The 21667-nt window shown below is 45.5% G+C and overlaps 2 protein-coding genes and 1 long non-coding RNA gene across 5 annotated transcripts in view; 2 read left to right on the forward strand and 1 right to left on the reverse strand.

Moving 5' to 3' along the window:
• The window catches only part of ATRX (ATRX, chromatin remodeler), a 78800-nt gene extending 75212 nt beyond the window's left edge, over positions 1 to 3588 (forward strand). For all 3 annotated transcript variants that reach the window (XM_026848252.1, XM_026848250.1, XM_026848251.1), the window contains exon 34: positions 655 to 3588. In XM_026848252.1, coding sequence (XP_026704053.1) covers positions 655 to 933 — 279 coding nt within the window. In that variant the 3' untranslated portion in view covers positions 934 to 3588. The remainder of the gene's footprint in view (positions 1 to 654) is intronic.
• Positions 3589 to 9888: 6300 nt separating this feature from the next.
• Positions 9889 to 21660, reverse strand: FGF16 (fibroblast growth factor 16). Its single transcript, XM_026848865.1, has 3 exons — positions 21384 to 21660; positions 15233 to 15336; positions 9889 to 10878 (listed from the first exon to the last, which is right to left on the reverse strand). Exons 1-3 carry the CDS (start codon positions 21658 to 21660, stop codon positions 10633 to 10635), a joined length of 627 nt encoding a protein of 208 aa, XP_026704666.1. The 3' UTR covers positions 9889 to 10632.
• The window catches only part of LOC113480235, a 16090-nt gene continuing 15852 nt past the window's right edge, over positions 21430 to 21667 (forward strand). The window contains exon 1 of the long non-coding RNA XR_003398445.1: positions 21430 to 21492. This is a non-coding gene — a long non-coding RNA (uncharacterized LOC113480235). The remainder of the gene's footprint in view (positions 21493 to 21667) is intronic.

The raw sequence follows: 21667 nt of genomic DNA on the forward strand, positions 1-21667 counted from the left end.
AAAATCGGGAGATGATGGTGACTTCTCCAGTGTGTTGGATTGCATTGCTCAGCCTCATCGAAGGAGGCTCCATGGGAAGTTCATTAAAAAAAAATACTCGCCAGGTTTTTCTGTTGAAGTAGTTGGTGGGAAGGTCATGAGGCATAAAGAGAAATCTGATTCCCAGAGCTCAGAAAGCAACTTATGAAACACACATCTTAGAAAGTATTGGTAATGTTTTTTTTAGCATAGAATTATTTTGTAGAATCTGAAAGTTGCCCAGATTATGTCAATAGGAAGAGTTTTCTCTTAGGCAAACAAACAGACCACATGCAGGACTTTCAAAGGGAAGATAAATGGTACCCGACAAACGATGTTGTAACTTATACCTGGGAATAATTTCACAGTATAGTGCATGTTGCCCTAGCAATTTACCTAAATGCTATATGCAATACAATAGGCAAGTCATTAAGAGAACTTGGCCCTAAATGGTGTTACTAAATGGTTTCTACAGTAATCAGCCTGTGAATACCATCACATTAGTGATGGTGATAACAATGGTGCTTTTTTCCTTCAGCCATGCTATCCCTAACAAATTGATTTTAACTCTGAACTTGATACTTGCAGCATTGAAGCAGGTCATGCACTTCTAACAGCTCTACTTTCCCTTCACAGTTAATCAGTTGTGTTCAGAGGATACTTATGAACAGAAGACTACAGCAGCAGTACAATCAGCAGCAACAGCAGCAGATGTCTTATCAGCAAGCAGCAATGAGTCATCTCATGATGCCAAAGCCTCCAAATTTGATCATGAATCCTTCCAACTACCAACAGATAGATATGAGAGGAATGTATCAGTCAGTGTCAGGTGGTATGCAACCACCACCATTACAACGAGCACCACCCCCAATGAGAGGCAAAAATCCAGGGCCTTCCCAAGGGAAATCAATGTGATTTTGCACTAAAAGCCTAAAGGATTGTTAAAATCAGAGAATGAACTTTTATTTTTTTAGGAATCAATGGCTTAACAGAACTCAACTGTAAAAAATAAAAATAAATAAATAGTTTGGTTGGTCCCCTTAAATGCCATGTTCCATATTAGTGTTTCAGCTTTGTTTAAATGGGACATAATGTTTTCCCTGTTGTCAGTGATGTTGCCTAGAATCTTCTTACATATGTTGAGTACAGGAGATAACAAGTTGTTTTCAGTGAAAACAAGTCCTCCCATAACAGTAGCATCTCCACAGGTTTCCTGTCTAAACTCCTATGCTTGCTTTTAGTAGCTGCAAAGCTGTCATCAGATTCGAGAAGCTTAGGAAGGACTGCAGGTCTGTATGTTTCAGTATACCATATGTGAATTGTAAACAGCTGAGTTCTTGATTAGAGTTGATTCCTCAAATTATGGAATACTTTTTTGCTTACCCATTTCTTTATATTAGTGGGAATATTATAACAGAAATAGTCTAGTTTCCTTTTGACTGAAGTCTGGACTCATACTATATCATCTATGCTGAATGAAACAGGAACTGAAAATACTCTTTGAAACAGAATTGAGTGCAATATTCTTAAATACTACTGCTCTGAAACTTCTGATTCATGCAGTTATATAGAAACTGTGTATACAGCCTTAAATAGTGACTTGGGGAAGGTAATTATTCTTCCCTAGTCTTCTGCCATTTTTTATTTTCAGTTTTATGTGATGGAATAACAAATGGTGATCTTCGAGTTAAAGATGTTTTTCCTTCACACGCTAATTTACTCTATGCCGAGTCCAATACAAAGCACATTGCTGTTAACTCCTTAATGCTGGTGCTACTGTCTTTTCCCATTGCCGGCAATGGGAGACGGGCCAAGAAAATTCAATTCCTGGTATTTTGGGGGTTAAAAAAAGTGATGGTGGCCAGGGTCAAACCCTGTTATATGAACAACTTTAAAATGGCAGAACCATTGCTGATTTTAAAATCTATAGAAAGTGCTGTAGCAACTTCCAGAGCTGCCAGAACAGTGAAATAACTTTTCCTCTATTAGATAAGAGTTTGGATTATGCACTCCTCTCCATTCTCTTTGGTTTGTGTGAAAAACTGATTTAGTACACAAAAAGATTGATTTTTGTTTTGTTCTAATGTAGACCAGAGATAAATTTCTGGTTAATTATATATCATTAACACTCTCTTTACCCACACTTTTTGTGCTTGTGAAGATTTTAAGATAAATACAAATAGGGCTTTTCTTTGAATATAGTTTGGTTGATTCTTCCCCTCCCCTTCTCCCTCTCCCCAAGAGGATTATAATCTGGGGGTAAAAGTCAGTGACAGGAACATTTGAGGCAATGGTGTATTGACTACAGAGAAGTCTGGAGCAATGAGCGGATGGAGACTTTTGCTCCAGATATTGCTGGACTCTTCTGACTTGCTGACGTGAATTAAAATTGTTATGGTTTCTGGAAAGTTTCTTGCAGGAGTTTGAGTTCTTGCCCTGAATGGACAAGTGGTTTTTGCATCTAAATATGCAAATCTTACGTGATATTTCATTTTGTGATTGAAACTTGGTTTGTGATCTGAACAGAGTTTGATCTGTTGCAAAACCAGCTAACACGCTGCTGTCTTGGACTCTTCTATTACAAGATAACACAAAAGAACCTCAGTGTGTTCTAGTGCTTTGCCAGCTCTACAATAAATTTAATTTGGGGGGAGGGGAGCAAAAAAGAGACGCATTCACACTAGAAGAAACAAAATGTGAGACTGAGACAAACATTTGAAGGCAGATGTACTCTGGGCAACTCTTAACTGATATTCCTACATGTCGTGAATAAGAGAAATACTTTCTACCAAACCTGGGAATGTTCAATGGAGTTTTACAGTAACTCAAAGACTTAAATGTGGAAGTTTTAGGCAACATTTAAAGGCACATTTTTTTTCATTCTGGACAAAACTATGGATAACAGAAGACTAATGCGTAAGAAGAAATCAGAGATAAGCATTGAAATAAAACTTGGACCACTTTGCGTACATGTTTCTCACTTGACATTTTAGCTGCATAACAATGTGCTTTGAGTATAACATCAAGCTTTAACAGATATTTAAAGACAGAACATACATCAATAAGATAATAAAAGGCTCATTTTTATATTTGTTTTAGATGTTTTAACTAGGTGAAATGGCTTAAGATGACGAATAAAAATGTTGCTTGTAATACAGTTTTGCCTGCTAAATTCTCCACATTTTGTAACCTGTTTATTCCTTTGGATGTAAAGCGTTTTTGCTTAGTATTGTGATACTGTATATGTTTTGTCCCAGTTGTATAGTAATGTTTCAGTCCATCAACCAGCTTTGGCTGCTGAAATCATACAGCTGTGAAGACTTGCCTTTGTTTCTATTAGATGGCTTTTCAGTTCTGTATTAAATATCTTAAGTACTATAGAAAAGGTGTCCCTTCTTCCTATAAGGCTGTTTTGTAATATATATAAGGACTGGAAATGTGTTTTTAAAGAGAAGAAGCATTCAAGTATGACAATATACTATCTGTGTTTTCACCATTCAAAGTGCTGTTTAGTAGTTGAAACTTAAACTATTTAATATCTCATTTAATAAAGTGACCAAAATACATCAACGTGCCTTGTGCTGCATTCACAATACAGCGTTAACTCTGCAGGGATACAGGCTGAGAGCTGTCTTTTGCGAACTGCACTGCCCTGTGAGTTTAAGCTCTCTTTTTGTTTGTTTTTCTGCAGCGAGGTACCCATTACTGGATGTAGCCATTAATTGCATTTAAGGAAAACAGTTGTGATCCAGGTTTTCAAATTATATGAATTAATAGTAGCTTCTGCAGCCTGTCTTGCCTATTGAAAATGCAGAGCAAGCTACTGCCCAGCAATGATAAATTGTTAAGTGTGAGTTGAAGTTCTGCTTGGTCAAACTAGGATAACCTACTCACATATTTTATCATCATCATTGTACTTCTCCCTTTCTTAGTTATTAAATCCTACGTCTTGGGCAAAAAACCCTTTCCTGCACAAAAAAAAAAAGCATGACAGTTGTGTTTTAAATCTGCCCCTATGCTCCTTCCCTGTTCTTGAAGCTTTTCTGTGGCCTGGCCAGTGCTGCAGCCACATTACTGCTCTGGATGGGCCTGCTCGGGGAGGTGCAGCTGGTCTTGCTGTTAGGGGAGAAAGAGCAGGTGCTGTGGAAATCATGTCCGGTGTGAAAACAAATTGGGCTGTAAGAGGCAGTGTGGGCAATGTGTTTTAAATATTCCTATAACTTTTTAACTCGATTAAAAACTTTGATAGCGAGTAGCTGGAGGTTCGTGGATGTGGCGAAGGCTGGGTATTGTCTGCACCAGGCTGGGGCATGTCCTGGGATGTGTCCCTGTACAGACCAGGCCTGCAAGGTGCTCTGATGCTGAACTGTGGCGTTTTGGTGCTAAATGCTTACCCTGTGGCATTTTTTGTGTTTACCTTAAAAGCAGAACCACTGTGAGCCCGGTGAATAGAAGTAAATTCATCAGTTGAAGCAAAAAGAGTTTTGGATAAATTTTCAACATTTATGGAAAGACAAATGTCCTAAACTTTGTCAGCTGGAAAAATGCTGGTGTTGCAGCATCATCCATGTAAGCATGCAGCGTCTGACTGACCTGCTCAGGTGTTGAAGTAAACCCCTGCGCACCTCTGTGCTGTAGCGTTTACCCTGGAGATGTGTCCTGACATAGAGCACCGCCACGACCACCCAGCTGCGTCTTCAGGAGAGATGTGCTGTGGTGAGAGGTTGAGAGCAAGCTGTGGCCTTGGAGTGGTTTGGGTCTCGGTGTGCACAGACCTTCCTCTGGCACTGGCGGGCTGGGTGCTCTGCAGCCAAGGCTCTGGAAAACCTCCTGCTCCGCCATGGGCAGGCGGGATGAGTGGCCCTGGGTCACCTTTGGGCATGCAGCTGCTGCACAGCAGAGATGCAGTCATTGTCCATCTTGTCTCGAAGCTCCTGTAACTGCTGTGCCTGGGGGGAGGTGGTGACTGAAGGAGGGTGTTGGGAAAGGGCTGAGGGCTGAACTGGGGAGAGAAGGTGAGACCCAGGGTGGTGGGGTCACCCCTTGGGTCTGTGATAGACCACTTCTGAGGTCTGATCTCAAACACCAATTTGGCTTTGTGTTTAATGACTAGTGCATGAAAAACGTACTTGAGGCACTGAATATGAAACAGTGATTGATACCTGGGGCATTAATCAAAGCCTAATCCAATGACAATAGCTACCTTCATAATTCAGTATCACAAAGGATGTTTCTCATTTCTGTGGATTCTTGCTGGTGCCCATTGGCAGCAGCGCAGCCTTGCGCTTGCTGCGTCTTGCATGGTGATCTGCTGCATTGGTTGTGGGCATCTTGGTGCTAAACACTTTATGGTATGGTGAGGGAAGAGCCCGACACTCCTCAGTGGAGTTGGCTTTGCAGGTCTTTTACTCAAAGCCAGTGCAGGTACAAGACTATTTCCTTGGTATTTTCCATTATGAGAATTTAACTCCTCTGAGGCAGTTACTTGTTTTGGAAAAAAAACAATCAAGTCTTATACTCCCTATTGCATGACTTAAACCAAGAGGACTAAGTTCCTAACTACAGTTCCACTTCACGTCTTGGCTGCTGGTGATGTGTGGACCACAGGCCCTGGTGCTTTGTTTTGCTGTTTGTTCTGCCTTTGTAAGTGCAGGTGCGTTTTGTCTTTACCTTAAAAGCAGGATCAGGGTCTGCATTTGTACAGCTTGAGCCACAGAAAGTGCTTTTGCTGCGCCATTGCCCACTGCTTCCCACCTCCATCCCAGGAGTGAGCTCTGTGCTGATGTTTCTGACCATGCCTCCATCTTCGACAGCTGCCCCGGGTGCCTGTAGCCCCTGAAGAAGCAGCACACTGCACCTATGTCGCACATTTGCCCATTAATTACGTTCAGCACAGGTCCCCACTATGTTGTCTCCCATCCAAGTGGTTTCCCAGCAAGGCATTGGTGCTGTTTTGTTTGCCAAAGAACAGAGAAATTTACCTGTATCTGCTGGTTAATAAATGATACTGAGATACCAGGTAACCCAAATATTACCCTCAGTGTATTGTATGTGCTGTGGCTTAGGGGTAGTGCCCAGTAACATCACTTCATTTCCTTGCAGCACCTTTGTCATTATAAAGCTTTCTGGTTTGAGCTGAAGCTGGACATCACCCTGCAGACTGCTCCCCCTGCCAGGATAGTTGGTGTTTCAGCCAAAGCCCGAGTTATGAGTTGACTCCAACTGTTGGGTTGCAGGAGAGGACATCGCCCTTTGGATGAGATACCTGGAGTCATCTGCAACCACCAGCACTATCCCAAGCGGTGTGGATGTCTCTGTTTCACCATCAACAAGAATTTCAGCCCTTCTTTGGCTACGCCCCATCCCTGGACGCCCTTTTGGGAACATCTCAGCCACAGGCCGGTGGCTGCCACACACCTCTCTGGACTTACTGCCAGGTGGGGCAGCACTAAACAGAGGAGTACCTGTCCTGATTTTTGGCACCGAGTTTCTAGATTCCCTCCACAGCTTTGGGTTCTCCATCATGTTCTCCAGGGGAGGTAAGTCTGAGGCCTCTGCTTCTTTCCCCCCCGATGGAGAAAGGAGCCCTGAGCCGCATGTCCCACTCGATCGCTCCCCGCAGGCAGTGGGGTCTCTACAGGGACATCCTGAGGCCATGTGTGTGTTGCCCCTTGTACAGCTGTCTCCTCATCCCCCCAGAGACCATCCCTGTGCCTCGGATCATGCACCAAAGCTGAAGAAATGGGTGCTTTTATTGGGTTGCTGCTTGGCATCATGTTGGCATCACGTTGGCTTCATGCAGAGACTTTCCCTCCATTTCTGCACCCCTCCGTAGTGAGATTCAATAAATTGCCCAGCTCTTTGCAGCCGACCTCCTCCCTCCTGCTTTGCACAGCTGCTCCTGGGATAATGTTTCCCTTGCAACATGCCCACCCCTCTTGGGTGGGAGGAGAAGGGTTGAAAGCGATGCCTCTTGTCCTATTTCGCGTGGTGTTTTCAGACCCATGTCCTTTTGTGTGTAAAACAGCACTGGAGGGTGAAGGGCACAGGGGGGGTTTTGCAGGACGGTGGCTGCCCCCTGCACCAGCCACCTTTGCCTGCCCTCTAGGAGTTTTTCAGCTGGCTGTTGTAATTTTGAAGCACATTGAAACTTAGTGAGTTGAGATCCCAAGCATATGTTGACATTTCCTTTTGCTACTTTAGGAGAGATTCTCAGGTTGAAGCACTGCAGATGTTATTCTCCTCTAAAACTTTCCTAGCAGGAGCAGGGGAGCCACCGGAGGATGCCCCTTCAGCCGAGGCCCTGTGCACTGCCCCAGCTGCAGGGTCCATCTGCCAGCCCTGTCAAAGCCTCTGAGCCGAAGGAGCAGTTGGCATCTGCAGTTGGCTTTTGCCAGGCAGAGCAGCAGCTGGTGGCTGGGTGAGGGGTCAGCCCGCTCTGCTGCAGGGATGGCCTGGAGAGGTGAGTGTATCCGTGTGAAAGCACCCCCTGAGCATCGCTGACTGTGTCCTGTGTCACCCAAAATGCAGACAGTCTGCGGTTGTAATTCTGCTGCTATTAAGCTCCCAGGCCAGTCATATTACTAATATCTTTTAAGTATTTTGTTGAACCAGACCCAAACCCAGTAAATTCCTGCTGATAGCAACGATTCAGGTGGGATTTATTAATACTGAATTCCCCCTTTAAAGAATGTTTCACATGGGAGATGACACCAACCTTTACCAAGGGGTTTCCAGTAAATTCTGTGTGGATTTTGTTGTTTGCAAGTATCATTTTTTTGAACTCAGATCCTGAAAAGGTGTTTCACATCGTCCCTCGCACCTGCATGTCCCTTCACAGCAGGAGGCTCTGCTGAGGCAGCTCTTCGATTCAGGTACCAGACAAACGAGTCCATTGCGTTGCCCCATGGGCCAAATCAGCTCCCTTTCCAGTTGGTGAAAAATGTACCTGGCATTGGTGAGATCAGGTTTTGACCTTTATTTTGAGGAAGAGGAGCAGGATCTTAACCACTAGATTTATCTTCAAGCACAACAGAAAGCCCTGGCTAGAGGGAGGCAGGATCATCCCAGGGGGCAGAGCAAAGCTTGAGGTCTGAAGGATTTCCCTTCAGAAGGTCAAAAGTACACTTCAGGACACTTTTCATGAGCAGTTGTTCTCCCGACATGGTGGCTGAGGATGAGATGTTTCAGCAGTGACTCAGAGGAACAAGGTAAATAAACACTTTTTATTTCAAATACAGGATTAAATTCCTTCATGTCTGGATCATTCAAGATAAAGCTCCTGTAATCTCCTTGTTGCAATCCACAGTCCATCGTCGGATGGCTGCTGGACCCGCTGTGCCTGGCACGGGAGCGGTTGGGACAGTGAAAGGATGTGTCAGTGACACAGGAGCTGGCAGAGAGGGCAAGAGACAGCCAGGAGCAGAGCTGGGCACGGCTGACAGTGCAGCTTGTGAAGAACCTGGTGTGGATCATCTCTAGGCCAGTGAGATCATCCTGGGAATTCACGGAATGAAGCTGAAGGAGCTGAGATTTTACCTTGACTGCGAGGAAGAGGCTGAGAAACAATACTGTGAAAAATGCAGTTGTGATAACGGAAACCCCAACTCAAAGCAGTACACTTGTTTTGTACAGATTTTTGCACGCTCCAGAGAACCACATTTCATACCAACCTCTTCTCTGTGCTGCAAAGTGCCTGTAGCAACTACATGCTCCTGCTCCCACCATGTGTTAAAAGCCCTCTCTGCTGATCATAGGGGACAAAAAATAAACTGGGATAATTCCTGGAAGCTTCCCCTGCGGTTTTGTGACATCCTGAGCAGGCAGCGAGTGCAGATGTGTGGCACAAGCATCACTGAGGGCCTGTGCCAGCTGCTGAGGTGAGCTCCAGGGGGGAGCCTCCACCACAAGTGTCCCTGGCCTGGCCAGCCTGGCACGAGAAGGGCCCTGGCTCTCCGGCACAGTGTCGGCAGCGGGTGGGAACACGGTGGGGGGCAAGGGAGGGGGGTGGTGGTGGCTGGCTCGGGGCTGCCAAAACGCCGTCAGGTTTGGCTGAGCCCAGCAGCAGGCAGGAGCTGCCCCAGGGCAGAGGAAATGTGATGGCAGGCAGCTTCTCCAGAGAAAAGTGCCAGGCAGCCATGAATGTCCAAGCGCTGCCTACAGGGATGATCTTCATCCTCAGTAGTTGCTTAAAAATTAGGGGTTTTTAAAAATTGCTTTTGTTGCTTTCTACTTTTTCTTCACTGATTTTCCATGATGCTTCAGGTAAGTCTCGCATCAGATGTGGTGGTTTTATTACAAGAATGATGGGTCTATCCAAACACTCAGCAGATGCTCCAAATGTTTCCCCGCTGGATTTTCAACAGGACAGTTAATCCAAAGCGTCTCAGCTGCCGCGGACTCACAGTGAGAGCTGCAGCGGCGCTTCCCAGGGTCAGCGGGGCTGAGGACGCTGACTGTGTCCGCGAGGTTCCTCCCTTCGCAGCCGTGGTGATGCACAATTTGGGGCAATTGTAGCCAACAGCTGAGCTGTGCCTGGTGCTTGGTGGGCCGATGATCTTTTTTGCTCATATCAGGGTGGAGGAGAGGGCTGGATCTGCAGTTCTTGGACATTATGGTTCATTAGACACCCAGCCACTCATTGCAGTAGGGTCATGCTTCTAAGGTCCATTCCAGGTATAATTTGATGTCCTTGTATCCTTGTATAAGAGTTTGGGGTTTAGATAATTTATCTTTACTGTACAAAGCCTTCTTACGGGTGGTCTTAATATTCGTATTGATGGGGAAATACAGGGTTAATTGTTAAAGAGCACCAAAAAAAAGGGCCAGCAAGAAATCTACAATATAAAGACAATTTTATTGCCAATAAGCTCTTAAAACTCTTTTTTTTTTTTTTTCCTGTTTCAGTAGGACCTTATTCTTCCTGATGAAAATCCGGTCATAGCATCTCTCATTAAAAATAAAATTATTTTGAAATAAATAAATATATAAAATAAATATCATATACATTTTATAAATAGTTTTGTCCTTATGCACAGTATCCATGCTTACATCTGAATAATGTTCCTCGCCCCATTCCCACCCCAACAGCAGGAAGAACCCCACACATCAGGACCAGTCCATGTAGCATCATCCATGTAGCAAACTCCATGGCTGCTTAAGCAGGGTACCATTTTAAAGGCTTTTTCTTAGCAGGTAACCATTCCAAGCTTAGCAGCAGCATCTGCAGCAGTTCCTGTGGTCTCTTGATTTCTTTCCTTCTCTTCATTTTTAGATTTTGTCCCCCACTGGTGATCAGGTTTGCTCGCCTGCTTGTTCCTTTAAGCAACCATAACATTGAATATTTGGCCTCTCTTGTAGCAACCGGGTAAAGAAAGTGAATGAAAATGAAAGATTATATGTAGGGTTCCCTCCCTTCCCCTACCCCCACCCCCATAAATAACCCAGGTTTGATATACACTTGAAACAAGGAGGAACAGCAGTGTCTGAATTCAATGTAAGTGCTTTCCTACATCATCTACGCTTACAGGAATGATGGAATGACTATTAATATAGTGCTTGGGAAAAAGCTTGGGAGCCCAAGTATGTACACTGACGGGGCAGCTGTAGGAAACATCACCTGTAGTGAAAGAGGTCTCTGTACATCGCAGGTATTTTGGCAGGGTCCACAGGCCTGGGTAAAAAATGAGTGAATTTTTGATGTCTCTTAGTCCTGTACCCCTCTCGGGGGGAGCCGTCCTTGTTCAGAGCCACGTAGTAATGCCTCTCTGAGTCGGGATGCTTGTAGAGGGTCGAGGCGTACGTGTTGTACCAGTTCTCTTCAAACTGCTCGCGGAAAACGCACTCCCGTGTGAGCTTCTTCTGCATTGGGGCAGAGGCGGGAGGGGAAGAAAAAGACATTTGTGTGAAAAATAAAAAAATAAATCTTTTCCTCTTTCCTTCACTTTATTTTCCTATAATTTTCCCAGCCACCTTCTGGCTGCCCTGAGGACAGGGACTGAGCCGCCGGGGATGTTTCCCATGAGTGACAGCTGGAAATGGGCACAAGCTGTACAAACCAGGACCTCTGCAGCTGAAGAGGAAGGAGACAAAAGGAGGAGGAGAAGGTGGGTGTGTGTTTTGCAAAGGTGCCCTATAAAGAAATAAACCAGGCCCATAGCAAAACTCTAAACCTGACTTTGTGATTGGGAGATGAGTTTGGAGCTTGCTGGGGTGGCTGTGCTGCCTGGCAGGGCCATGTCCTGGGCAGAGGGCTGCCCACCCGTGGCCACGTCCACAAGTACCTTACACACACCAACGCTGCTCTCTTGGGTGAGAGGCAACCCCGGGAGAAGCAGCAGGCGAGCATCTGAAACATTTATACAGGAGCAAGCACCACTTTGAAAGTTCAAGGCACATAAATAGTATACACTGCAAGGGGAATGAAAGCATTCCTCGGGCCTTTCATCTTCTGAAGCACCAGAGAGCTGTGATGTGAGGCCATAACAAGACCCAGGGAGGTCTGGATGGGGAGCAGCACTGCGGGGATGTCTAACCCCAGGGAAGATTTACGGCGGCGATAAGTGATGTGATGAGCATATGCCAGCCAATGGCTGGTGCATCCCACACAGGGCCAGGGAGATGGATGACACTGGTGTCCCCACCACCACAACCAGCCTTTCCCCCCAACCCTTCCAGCGAGGGGCTGTTAGTAGCAACCGTCTGATAATGGCTTCATGCCTGTTGCTCCCTCTGTCTCCCCCCGTGCCAGCTACAGGGCTGTGCCCAGCTCAGTGAGGAGCGGGGCCGGGGACGTGCCCAGCCCCAGTGAGGAGCGGGGCTGTCCCCCTGCCCCATCAGGATGTGGGTGGCTTTGCCAGCGCTGTCACGCCGTGTCGCAGAGGGACCCGCCATCCTGTCCCATCCCATGGCGGGGATGGAGGGGGGACGTGGGAGTCCTTTCAGATGAAAGGCAGTCTACAAACGTAGGATGCTAGAATGTTGCAAACACTACCTACACTGTAAACTATTCAGGTAGAGAATGTGTCTTATCTATGGCACACGGAGTGCTAAGTAAATGTTGTTACCTGCAGTAGATGTTTTGTAACACGATCCAGGAGCTCACCTGCACTTAGAACCTGTTTTGAATGTTCTGCTGCTAATTAAATAAACCCGGAGGTGAGTTGTGAGCTTTACAAAAGCCTACGCCACAGCCCCTGCCACCTGAGACCTGGGGAAACAAGAACGGTGGGTTTCTATTCCCAGGATTCATCAATAAATACAGACTTTTTTTTTCCTTCTGTAGGATGCCATCTACTCGGAATATGTTGGGAACTGCTGACTGGCTGAACTCATGCGCTGCTGCTCTGCCCGTTTATGTGCTCTTCGCTGGGCTCTCTGGAGGTACAGTGTTTGTGTAAAATGTTTGGAGAGTCTGGGGTGACCCTGCAAGGCACTATTTATTTCTGTCCAAGCCCCAGGATGTCCCCACTGAGCCTGACACTAGACAGGCAGCATGAAGGTGCTGCCAGCGAATTTTACTGCTCTATGTATTAGCTGTGTTTCTGAAATCAGAGGAAAGCTTAACAGAAACATGAGTACAAGGTTTACAGGGACAGCAAAAAAGCTGTCTGTCCCGAGGGGACTCCACGTGTCACTCTGGGGATGGCTGGCTCTGCCTGTATCAACACACAGATCAGGCAAAATTGGCACAGAGGGAAATAATAAACTTGCTGAAAATTTAAAAATACCATTGTGCTGTCATCTCCTAAAATACCATTGTAATGCTAATGCTGTTGTTAGGCACTATTTTATGGACCTTTAATTAAGAATACTGTAGTGGCTTTCGATTTCGAAAAGCCATCATTGTACAACCCACGTATCCCAGATTTTAAAACTCTAGGGTCATTTGGGGACCTGGCGCGTGACTTTTGGATCAGCGGTTTGACTGTGTCCCTGCAGCATGTTGTCTGGTGTGCAAAATGCAACGACAGAGAGAAAATTCCCATGATTATGTCTTCAGGTCAATTTTATTTCCAGATGAAGTATTGTAAAATGTGGTGAAGTGTTGTAAAACATTATCCTATTTTTGTTTCTATGTTGTAACGTGAACATAGGCCCTAGAATTTAATTAACCCATCATGAAACTGTTGATTTATAATCAGAGCTGCAGGGTTTGAAAGCATGGAAGGGAATATGCAGGCTTGTGTCCTCCTTTACAGCGGGCACATGTGAAAACTGCAACTCTGGGAGCTGCTGGGAGTCTCAGGGTTTGAAAGGAGAGGTGCTGCTGCACGGGTGTAGGCTCTAGCCCTGCTTTCTGAAGTGTGCCTTAAGATTTTTTTTGTGTTTTACAGAATTCTGGTGATTTTACTTTTTATCTGTCTTGCACATTTGTAATTTAACTGCTGTCTCTAGTTTAACTTTTTTTAGGTTACATGTTTTTATAGAAACAAAGTGGAAGAAGAGCAGTTATCTATGCATGCTAGTTTTTTATTATCTCATATAAACATCAGTAACTACATCCTAAATAGTGAAAGGGTCTGCGGCAGTCCCAGATGGGGGAATGGGAGAAGAAAAGATGATGGAAACTTCTGGTTTATTGTTACTGTTTTCTAAGTAAAGGTTTTCTGAAGGCTTCTCTATATGCAGAGTACATTAATTCATCACTATGAGATTAATCTGATTTGGTTAGAGGAATTATGTGCCTTCTGCTTTGGTTTAAAACTGGTTTATTTCATTTTAAATTTACTGTGATCCATCCTTAAAAATTAGTATTCTCACATACAGTAGTGCCATGATCTAGAAAGAGGCATTTAAAAAAATCACACACAGGTGATGGGATGAATTAAAGACAATGGGGTTAAAGGCAATGGGGTATCTGAAGAAAAAGCACCAATGAAGTGCAGCAGCTACAGAAGAGGAAACTTAAAAATGGCTACCTAGAATGCAACTGATATTTTAAAATAGAAGTGATTCTTCTAGCTAACTAGAAGTAACTGTTTTATACTGAGTTGAATTAAATAATTAGGAATTGAGTTAAATTAACCTGTAAGAAGCACCTCTGCTCAGCTGTTAAGACCTGACATTTTGACTGCTAGTCTTAACACTTAATTAAATAGAATGAAGCAGAGGAGATCCCAGCTCTCTTCAGGTTGATGGGAGACTTTATCCAAGATGCCAAAGCTCTTCACAACACCCTTTCCACACCATCCCGGCTGAGCTTTGCAGAAGTGTTTGCTCTGTGTGTGGGTGTTTCATCCAGCAAAACCCTGATAGCCACTCTCTTTTTGGGGCTGGCTCATCAGAGCACCTGCCCATGTTCAAAACAGTTTACAGGATGGTGCAGGTTCAGTAACACTGGGCAGACAAGCAGCGAGGTGGACCTGAGCTGGTCCCAGCTGTGGCAGTGCAACCCGTGAGTCACGGCTCTAAGGGCATGGCCCAAATCAAGGGAGCAAATGAGACACTCACAAGCTGCCACCAGAAACCTGAGCCTGGACTGGAAATGGGGTGTCTTCTGCTTTCTCTGTCCTACAGCAGCACAGGATGAGGCAGAATCTGCTATATGTGATGTTAGGAGGAGTCTGTGGTATTCAGGAGTTTGTGTGGAGTAAGAAACTAACAAGGAGTTTTCACTTGGTTTTTGGCAAAACACAGAAAATTTTAGTCTGAAAAGGGCACTTCTAGAAAATTATGAGCAACCCCACGTAAGTCCTAAAAGGAGTTGTAGAGAATGTTATAGTAAAATAACCCTCAGACCACAACTTCAGCTTCTATTAGTTAAAGGGCTATAATGTAAAATCTGCAGATAGGTGCAGGTCCTGGCCATGCAGAGAATAAAACTGATGTGTTCTTAGGCAATGAAAACACACAAAGAGCCCCTGGTTTTGTTAAATTTCCCACCTGCCTTTAGTTGACCGTTGCCACACTGTTTCTGCAAGGCAAAAGCTTGATAAGCCCCCCCAGCTCCCCGGGCACTGCCCCAAGCGCTGACTGGGGCTGGCACCACCACGAGCTCTCACTGCATGAGCGCATCCTCCCTCCACAACCCTATTTCATACATATAATTTATGTCATAACAGCAGCAGCATCACGGGTCGGATGGAGGTATGTGGCAGCCCAAGGACTTCAGAGGCCTGTGACACACACAACTTGTGACACCGATGAGGCCCCGCAGCCTGCATTGCTGTGTATGTTATATAGTGTTGTAATCGGTACAAAACCTTAAACTTACCGACCCATACAGCTCGCCTCTTTCATTCATGCCGAGGTAGAGTCCTGAGTCCACCCCACGGATGCTCACCAGCCCCACTGCCAGGCTAATAAACTCCAAAATCCCTAAAACAGAAAAGAAGTCCAAATCATACAGAGAATAAAACTAACACTATACTCCAGTGACAAATGTGAACCAGCCTTTCCCAACCTTTGCATAACTTACTACAGACCCTGTTTTCCTTATTTATAAAAACACGTTTCTTAAATCTATAGTCCCACATTTGTGCAATCGTTTGATTTCCACTCTAGGCTTCTCCCCAGCATTGCAAATTTGACTTGGCCAAGAGGAATTACCTTTGCTAATGAGGTTTGCTAGGGTTTGTTGTTTTGAATTATCACCAAGACAACAGATGAAGAAACTTGTGCCCAGCCCACTAGAAATTTCAGAAGGCTGTTCCACTCTGGGTTTTATTCTTCATTAAAAGGAGAGGGATCTTTGCCACCACGGGGCTCCTGGTTTGAGATGATAGTCCCACATGTTTAAAAGTGATGAGTTCAATAAAAGTAAGTAAAAAGCACTAGAAGAGATGTCTGCAAGGGCTGTCTTCATGCTGGCACTCCAGTGGGGGTTACTTGCTGCCCCCAAATGTATATACAAGCTCCAGGGATAAAATCCAACTTCAAATGTATACAAGTAGAAATGCCTTCAGATCCAGGGAGCTGCTGGCCCTTCTTCTGTCACTCCCTGCCACTGTTACTGCCAGAAACCCCCGCCTGCCCCATATGTCCTGCTACCTGCTCCAGCTTCATGCCAGCCCCTTCCCAGTCTAGCAGCATCTGTCCTAGGCATCCCCGCCCCTGTGGGTGCAATCATGTCACCCGTGGGCTTCAGCCTACAGCAATGGCATCAGATATTTAAGTAATGAGGGGCTGCCTAGCTTCTGCTGGCAAAGAGATTAGCGGGGTGTGCTGTGCTGCCTGCTGCACCCCCGCTGCCCGTAAGGGGGACGGCAGCTGTTTTGATGGAGGAAAGACTTGTAATAGGAGAACCCTTGGTGAAGCACTTACAAACAAACTGCCCCCAAGTAGGTGTGTGTTTAACTGGTCTGAACAAAGCCAACATCACAAGTGGTGGAGACCTTCGAACTTCACAGGAAAACCTCCCGAAGGCATCAGTAGGACTGTGTTAGGCTCTGGGTGTCACATGCTCCCTAGCTAGAGACCACGGGCAGTCTTTACCCACGTCCAGTGCTGAATTAACTAGCTGGGAGGTAGCAACAGAGGAAGGAAGAGGGTTTTCACCATCTCATCTGATGACTGGACAAGATGTCTCCACTGACAGGAGGACAAAGTTGCTCTAACCTTTAGCGTGGCTCCAGGTTTCTTAATATAGCTCGCAAAATGTCCAGTCCTGAGCAATTGCCACTCTGATCAGGTTACCTCCCAGAGCTCCTCTTAAAATATGCTTTCAGTAAAATCACCACGTGATGAGGAGCCACCTGAGCCAGCTGACTTCAGTGGCAGTCACAGCTCCTGGTCACCCCTCAGCTTGGGGCACGTGTCTTCTGCTCGGCCAGGCGTGGATGCAATAACTCTGATAACTGCATCACTGCCTAAATACAGGACAGACCAGAGCACCATGGACACCTCTGTCCCACTTTGCTCGGCGCAGACTCATCAGTCAGATGCTGGCAGCTAAGCTGGCTCTTCCTACCTTATATCAGACTTTTTGTTCTCCTTTTGCCCTGCCTACTCATGGGCTTGTGCATCAAATCCTGCCTGCAGGCAGCGGGTGCTGGGGGTGGGGGGAGATGAAATACAGACTTGGGAGGAGTAATTCCTTGAGACAAACAGGGAAGCAAACAACAGAAAACATGCTTTATGGACCAGTGCAGACATCTTCCAGGCTGAAATATGCCTAGCATAGAGAGTGTAAAAAGTAATACGGAGGGAAAGGAGTACAAGGATACCTGGAAAGAGGGGAGGCTGTCCCATGCTGGAAACAAGCAGATGTTAAAGTGAAAAATACCTGATAACTGGAGAGCACTAGATCAACTTTCCTATAGGCACAAACACAGTCCTCAGCACCAGCATATATCTAACTTGTCTTCTGCCACCCCTGGGAAGCAGGAAAACATTGTTGGTCCTATTTAGAAACCAAGGGATGTCTGAGGCAAGGCAACTGAGAGCTTTTCTTGAGTATACTGACAAGCACACTCTGTATGTGTAACCTGAACCCAGGTCTCGGAAGCCCTGGTAAGGAGCAACCTAGGAGGAGCATTAGCATCTTCCCTCTCTGAGGGGGTGAGTGAGACCCCTCATCTGGTGCAGACTGGGTAAACACTTGCTGGTTTTGCAAACGAAATTTCTTCAAGGTGTGGCCATGATAATCTCTTCTGACAGTGTCCCTTGCAATAGTCCCCTTTTCTGATCTTTGAGTGGCACTTAGAGACGTGCACGGAAGACGACTATGTTGAAACAGCATTAAGAATGTAACTTAAACCCACAAAAGTCAGGAGACAGAGTGAAGGCTGAAAAAATGTGGGCGGATATCCATCCTGTCCTTAACTCACTCCAATTGCTAGACAAAATTGCAGCTTTGTACATCTGATCTCCAACAGCACAGGGAGTGGCCACTGGGGCCAGCTCAAGAATTTTCTTTCCAATTGTAGCGGTGTGTTTTTGTGGTAGAACATGCTTTCTTTTTTTCCCCTTTTTCCTTTTTCTTTTTTCTTTACCCCAGGACTTGCCCCTCTTTTCTTGCTTTGATTATTCATTCTGTTTGTTCCTTGAGTCTTTCTAGATAATATTTGAAGAGATTTGATTAAGACTCTGACTGGATTCATTTACCACCAAAGCACAGAATAATCTCCCAAGCTTTGCCATGGCTGGATCCACACACTCTGGTCTTACTATAAACCATCCCTCAAAGAACAATTCAGCTCCTTGCACCTGTCTCTTCTTACATGACTATATTCAGGAGCAGGGGTACAGAAACATCAGATGTTGTATTAATGGCTACAAACCTAAAGCTTCAGCTAAAAACCTCAACAACTGTTCAGCAACAGGTGCACTATGGTCTGAATGTCAAAATCTACAGCAAAACTTTCTCTGGAGGTTTCATTAGCTTCTCTAGGAGACTCGGTTACAGATCCGTTAGCAGGGTTCGTACCCAAGAAGAGCTTCATTTGCTGCCTTTGTTAGTCTGCAGTACAAACTCAAGGCCTTTTGATCTCCTTGCTTGCAGTTAAGAGTAGCACCATTGTGTCACTTGTTTAACGCTGTTGTAAAACAGACATGAGGCAGAAAAGGAGCAATTCCTCCTGGCATTGATTTTTCCTGGCAAATTTATCTCTGTTTCATTCTGAGAAGGATTCTCACAGGGAGGCTAATGTCAACCCAAACTCCCTCCAGATTCTGACCATCCTTTATTTCTTTGTACAGGAAGGTTCTTAGCAGATGCAGTGAGAACATTTTTGAAAACACTTAATTTTTTCTGGGATGACTTAGGCCGAGCTGCCAGTTCAGAGAGTGAACTTGGGCACTTCCCTAGTGTGATAATCAGCCTTTTTCCAACAATGCTGGAAGGCTTCACCAAATTTTGTGTTAAGCCCGTTTCCTCTAGGAAAAGTAAGCTGCGCCACATTGTTCTTGTGTGACTCTCTATTTTTACAAGTATTAAATACTGTGTTCCAGAAGACAGGTGTGATTTAGGAATGCTCCAGTCCTCAACCAATGAGAGGGAATAGTTACTGTGATTGCTCAGGCAGTGTGGGTAGGTGATGCTGCTACCTCCCCTGTGTCCTGTCGTCACATCCCCTGAATGCTGTGGTACAAAAGAATCCTTCCCTTTAACCCTCGCTGTTAGGACCTTGGTAATATGTTCTGCAACACCTGGTCTTTGGCTCTTTATTTTCCTCTCTGGAAGATTTGGATGTCTTGCACATCTGGTAGCTTTTGGGATGGCTGTGCACACAAGGGTGCAGATACTGTCTGCCTTTTCCTGAACCTCTCTCAGTATTAAGGGATGCAAAGTCTGGTTCTACCCTACATCCCATCTGCATCTGCTGTGGTGTCGCAGCCATCCATGAGCACACTAATTATTAGCTCATGGTATCAGGGAGCATCTTCCAGCCACGTGGGCTTGATCTACCAAACCACCGTACTGAATTTCTAAGTATTTCCCCAGATGCCCCTAGATTTAAGGCAGCTCGTCTAGCTCTGTATCCCTCACCAGTTTTGTAGTTCCCCAGAACTGCTCAGGCTGCCTATTTCTGTAATAAGTTACTGCTTTCTGACTGCTGCATGCAAAATTTAGGAATGCATTGATACATGACATCCTAATACAAACCATACCAGTAACATTGGAATTTAAATATTCATGGCTACTGAATGCAGATGGTGAATACTGTGTGCCAATACGTTATTGCTTTGAGTCCCTGCTGAAGTGAGGTTTAGTCCAACTTTATCTGAACATGAGGATTCCAGTCTAATCCTCTGGGGCTTTGTCTTGCAATTACAACAAATAACTATTTATTTTACACTGCCTCTGGGAAAACCCTGAAGCAGAAAACTATAATATTTTATATCTGAAGTCTGGTCTAGTTTACGTAGCTGGATGCTGACTGCTAAAACACTTAGGGAATGCCAATGTTTCGATTTATTGAACACACTGTATGATTTAAGCTTAAGCAAAAATCATGAAAAGTTTTAGCCCATTTAGTGCATTTTTCCAAAGTTTGTTTGGAAATACATTTCTTTTACACAATCTTTATAAAAAAATGTAATTGAGACAAACACTGCCATTTGAAACTGGATGTTTACTTGTATAAAGATAAGTAAAAAGAACTGATAGAAATACTACGTGGCAGATTGAACTAAAACCAAACAGATGCAATGGGTTTGCTTTCAGTTTCCTTTAACGTGGAAACCCATCATGTATTGCAGCAGGAAAGGTTAAAAGATGTGTGTCTTTTGGGAGGTAATTAAAAAATGCTTGCCCCACAAGCCCATTAGTACCTGACTCTGACCCGCGGGTTATGACTTTCTTGTTGATTTAGGCAGGGACATGCTATGCACACACCTGGTGTTTATGGAAAGCGCAGTACGGAGATAAGTTTCTTCAATTGTTCCAAAAACCTGCCTTACACTACCAACAATAGCAGCAGCAGCGTTCCTGAAGTATCAGAAAGGACCAGTTGCCAACAAGTCAAGGCAGAAAAAAATTCCTTTCACCAAGGAGTTAAATCACTTGAAAACTATAAAAAGTCTTGCGAGCACTTCTTGCAACCTGTTGACAACATAGCTGAGATCACTGGCATGGAACTTGTTGATAGCTTACACAGACACCTGCACTAGATGCTGAAGTAGCGGGAATTTTTCTTAGCTGTGCTCAAACTTACTGTAGTTCTTCGCCTGTGGCTTGGGATGCATTTTTTGAAGATTACATATAGTCTCATGAGAGATCCCTGCTCTTGTGTGACACTGATACAGGCGCTGCAGTCTTCCAGATGCATCCCGGGCAGCAAGGTAAATCCACGGTGCTCTGCCTATTGTTCCATCTTCTTTCTTTCTGAGGTCCCCTAAGCGTTTTTCCCCCCTTCAGCTTCCCCTTCCCAACAACCTCCCCAAACCGAGCTTCTAACACCCATCCAGCCAACTGATCCCTGCCCGCTTTGGGGAGACGCACTCCTAATGAGATTCATGTAAGTAAAAGAAATCAGCTCTCAAATATCTGTGGAGGCCAAAAAAAAGGAGGAAAAAAAATTCCAACGAAACAACAAAAAAGCTAGGAATTTGTTTTTCCAATCTGCTCTTTTTTTCTTTTGCCTCCCTCACCGCTAACTTCAGAGGCACAGCTAGAGCCGGTCACCACCACCCCCGCACTTAAAAAAAATTTCTTTTTTCAATCCTCCCCCCCCGCTAAGGCACGTTTTTGTGCACCTGCAGAAGGGGTGAGCGCCGGGAGAGTAGGAAATTGGAAATAAAAACTCCCGCATTGCTGGAGAGTGAGCGCATTTGTTTAGGGGTCTAATTATATCCGTCCCGGGCTGATTTATATTATTAGCGGGGTAACTAGTTGTGTACGCGGGGCACCTGCTCCCGGGCCGGCCGGGCACCCACCCAGCCGCGGCGGAGCCGCCCGGCCCGGCCCCCCCGGCTCCCCTTACCGAAGCGGCTGTGGTCCTGCCGGGTGCCCTGCACCGTGCCGTTGGGGAAGATCTCCAGGTGGAAGCCGGTGCGGCAGTAGAGCTGCCGCCGCCGCAGGATGCCCTTGAGGTGAGCGAAGTCGGTGGGGGAGCCCCGCTGCAGCCGCCCCTCGATCTGCCCCAGGCGCTCGTTGAGGAAACCGGGGGAGTCGGCGAGGGGCAGCCCGGCGCCCAGCCCGGGGGGGAAGCCGTGCAGGTCGGGGTCCAGCGCGCCCAGGAAGCCGCCCACCTCGGCCATGGCTGTC

The sequence above is a fragment of the Athene cunicularia genome (genome assembly GCF_003259725.1).
Source record: "Athene cunicularia isolate RWA chromosome 4 unlocalized genomic scaffold, athCun1 chr4_part3, whole genome shotgun sequence".
NCBI classification, from domain to species: domain Eukaryota; kingdom Metazoa; phylum Chordata; class Aves; order Strigiformes; family Strigidae; genus Athene; species Athene cunicularia.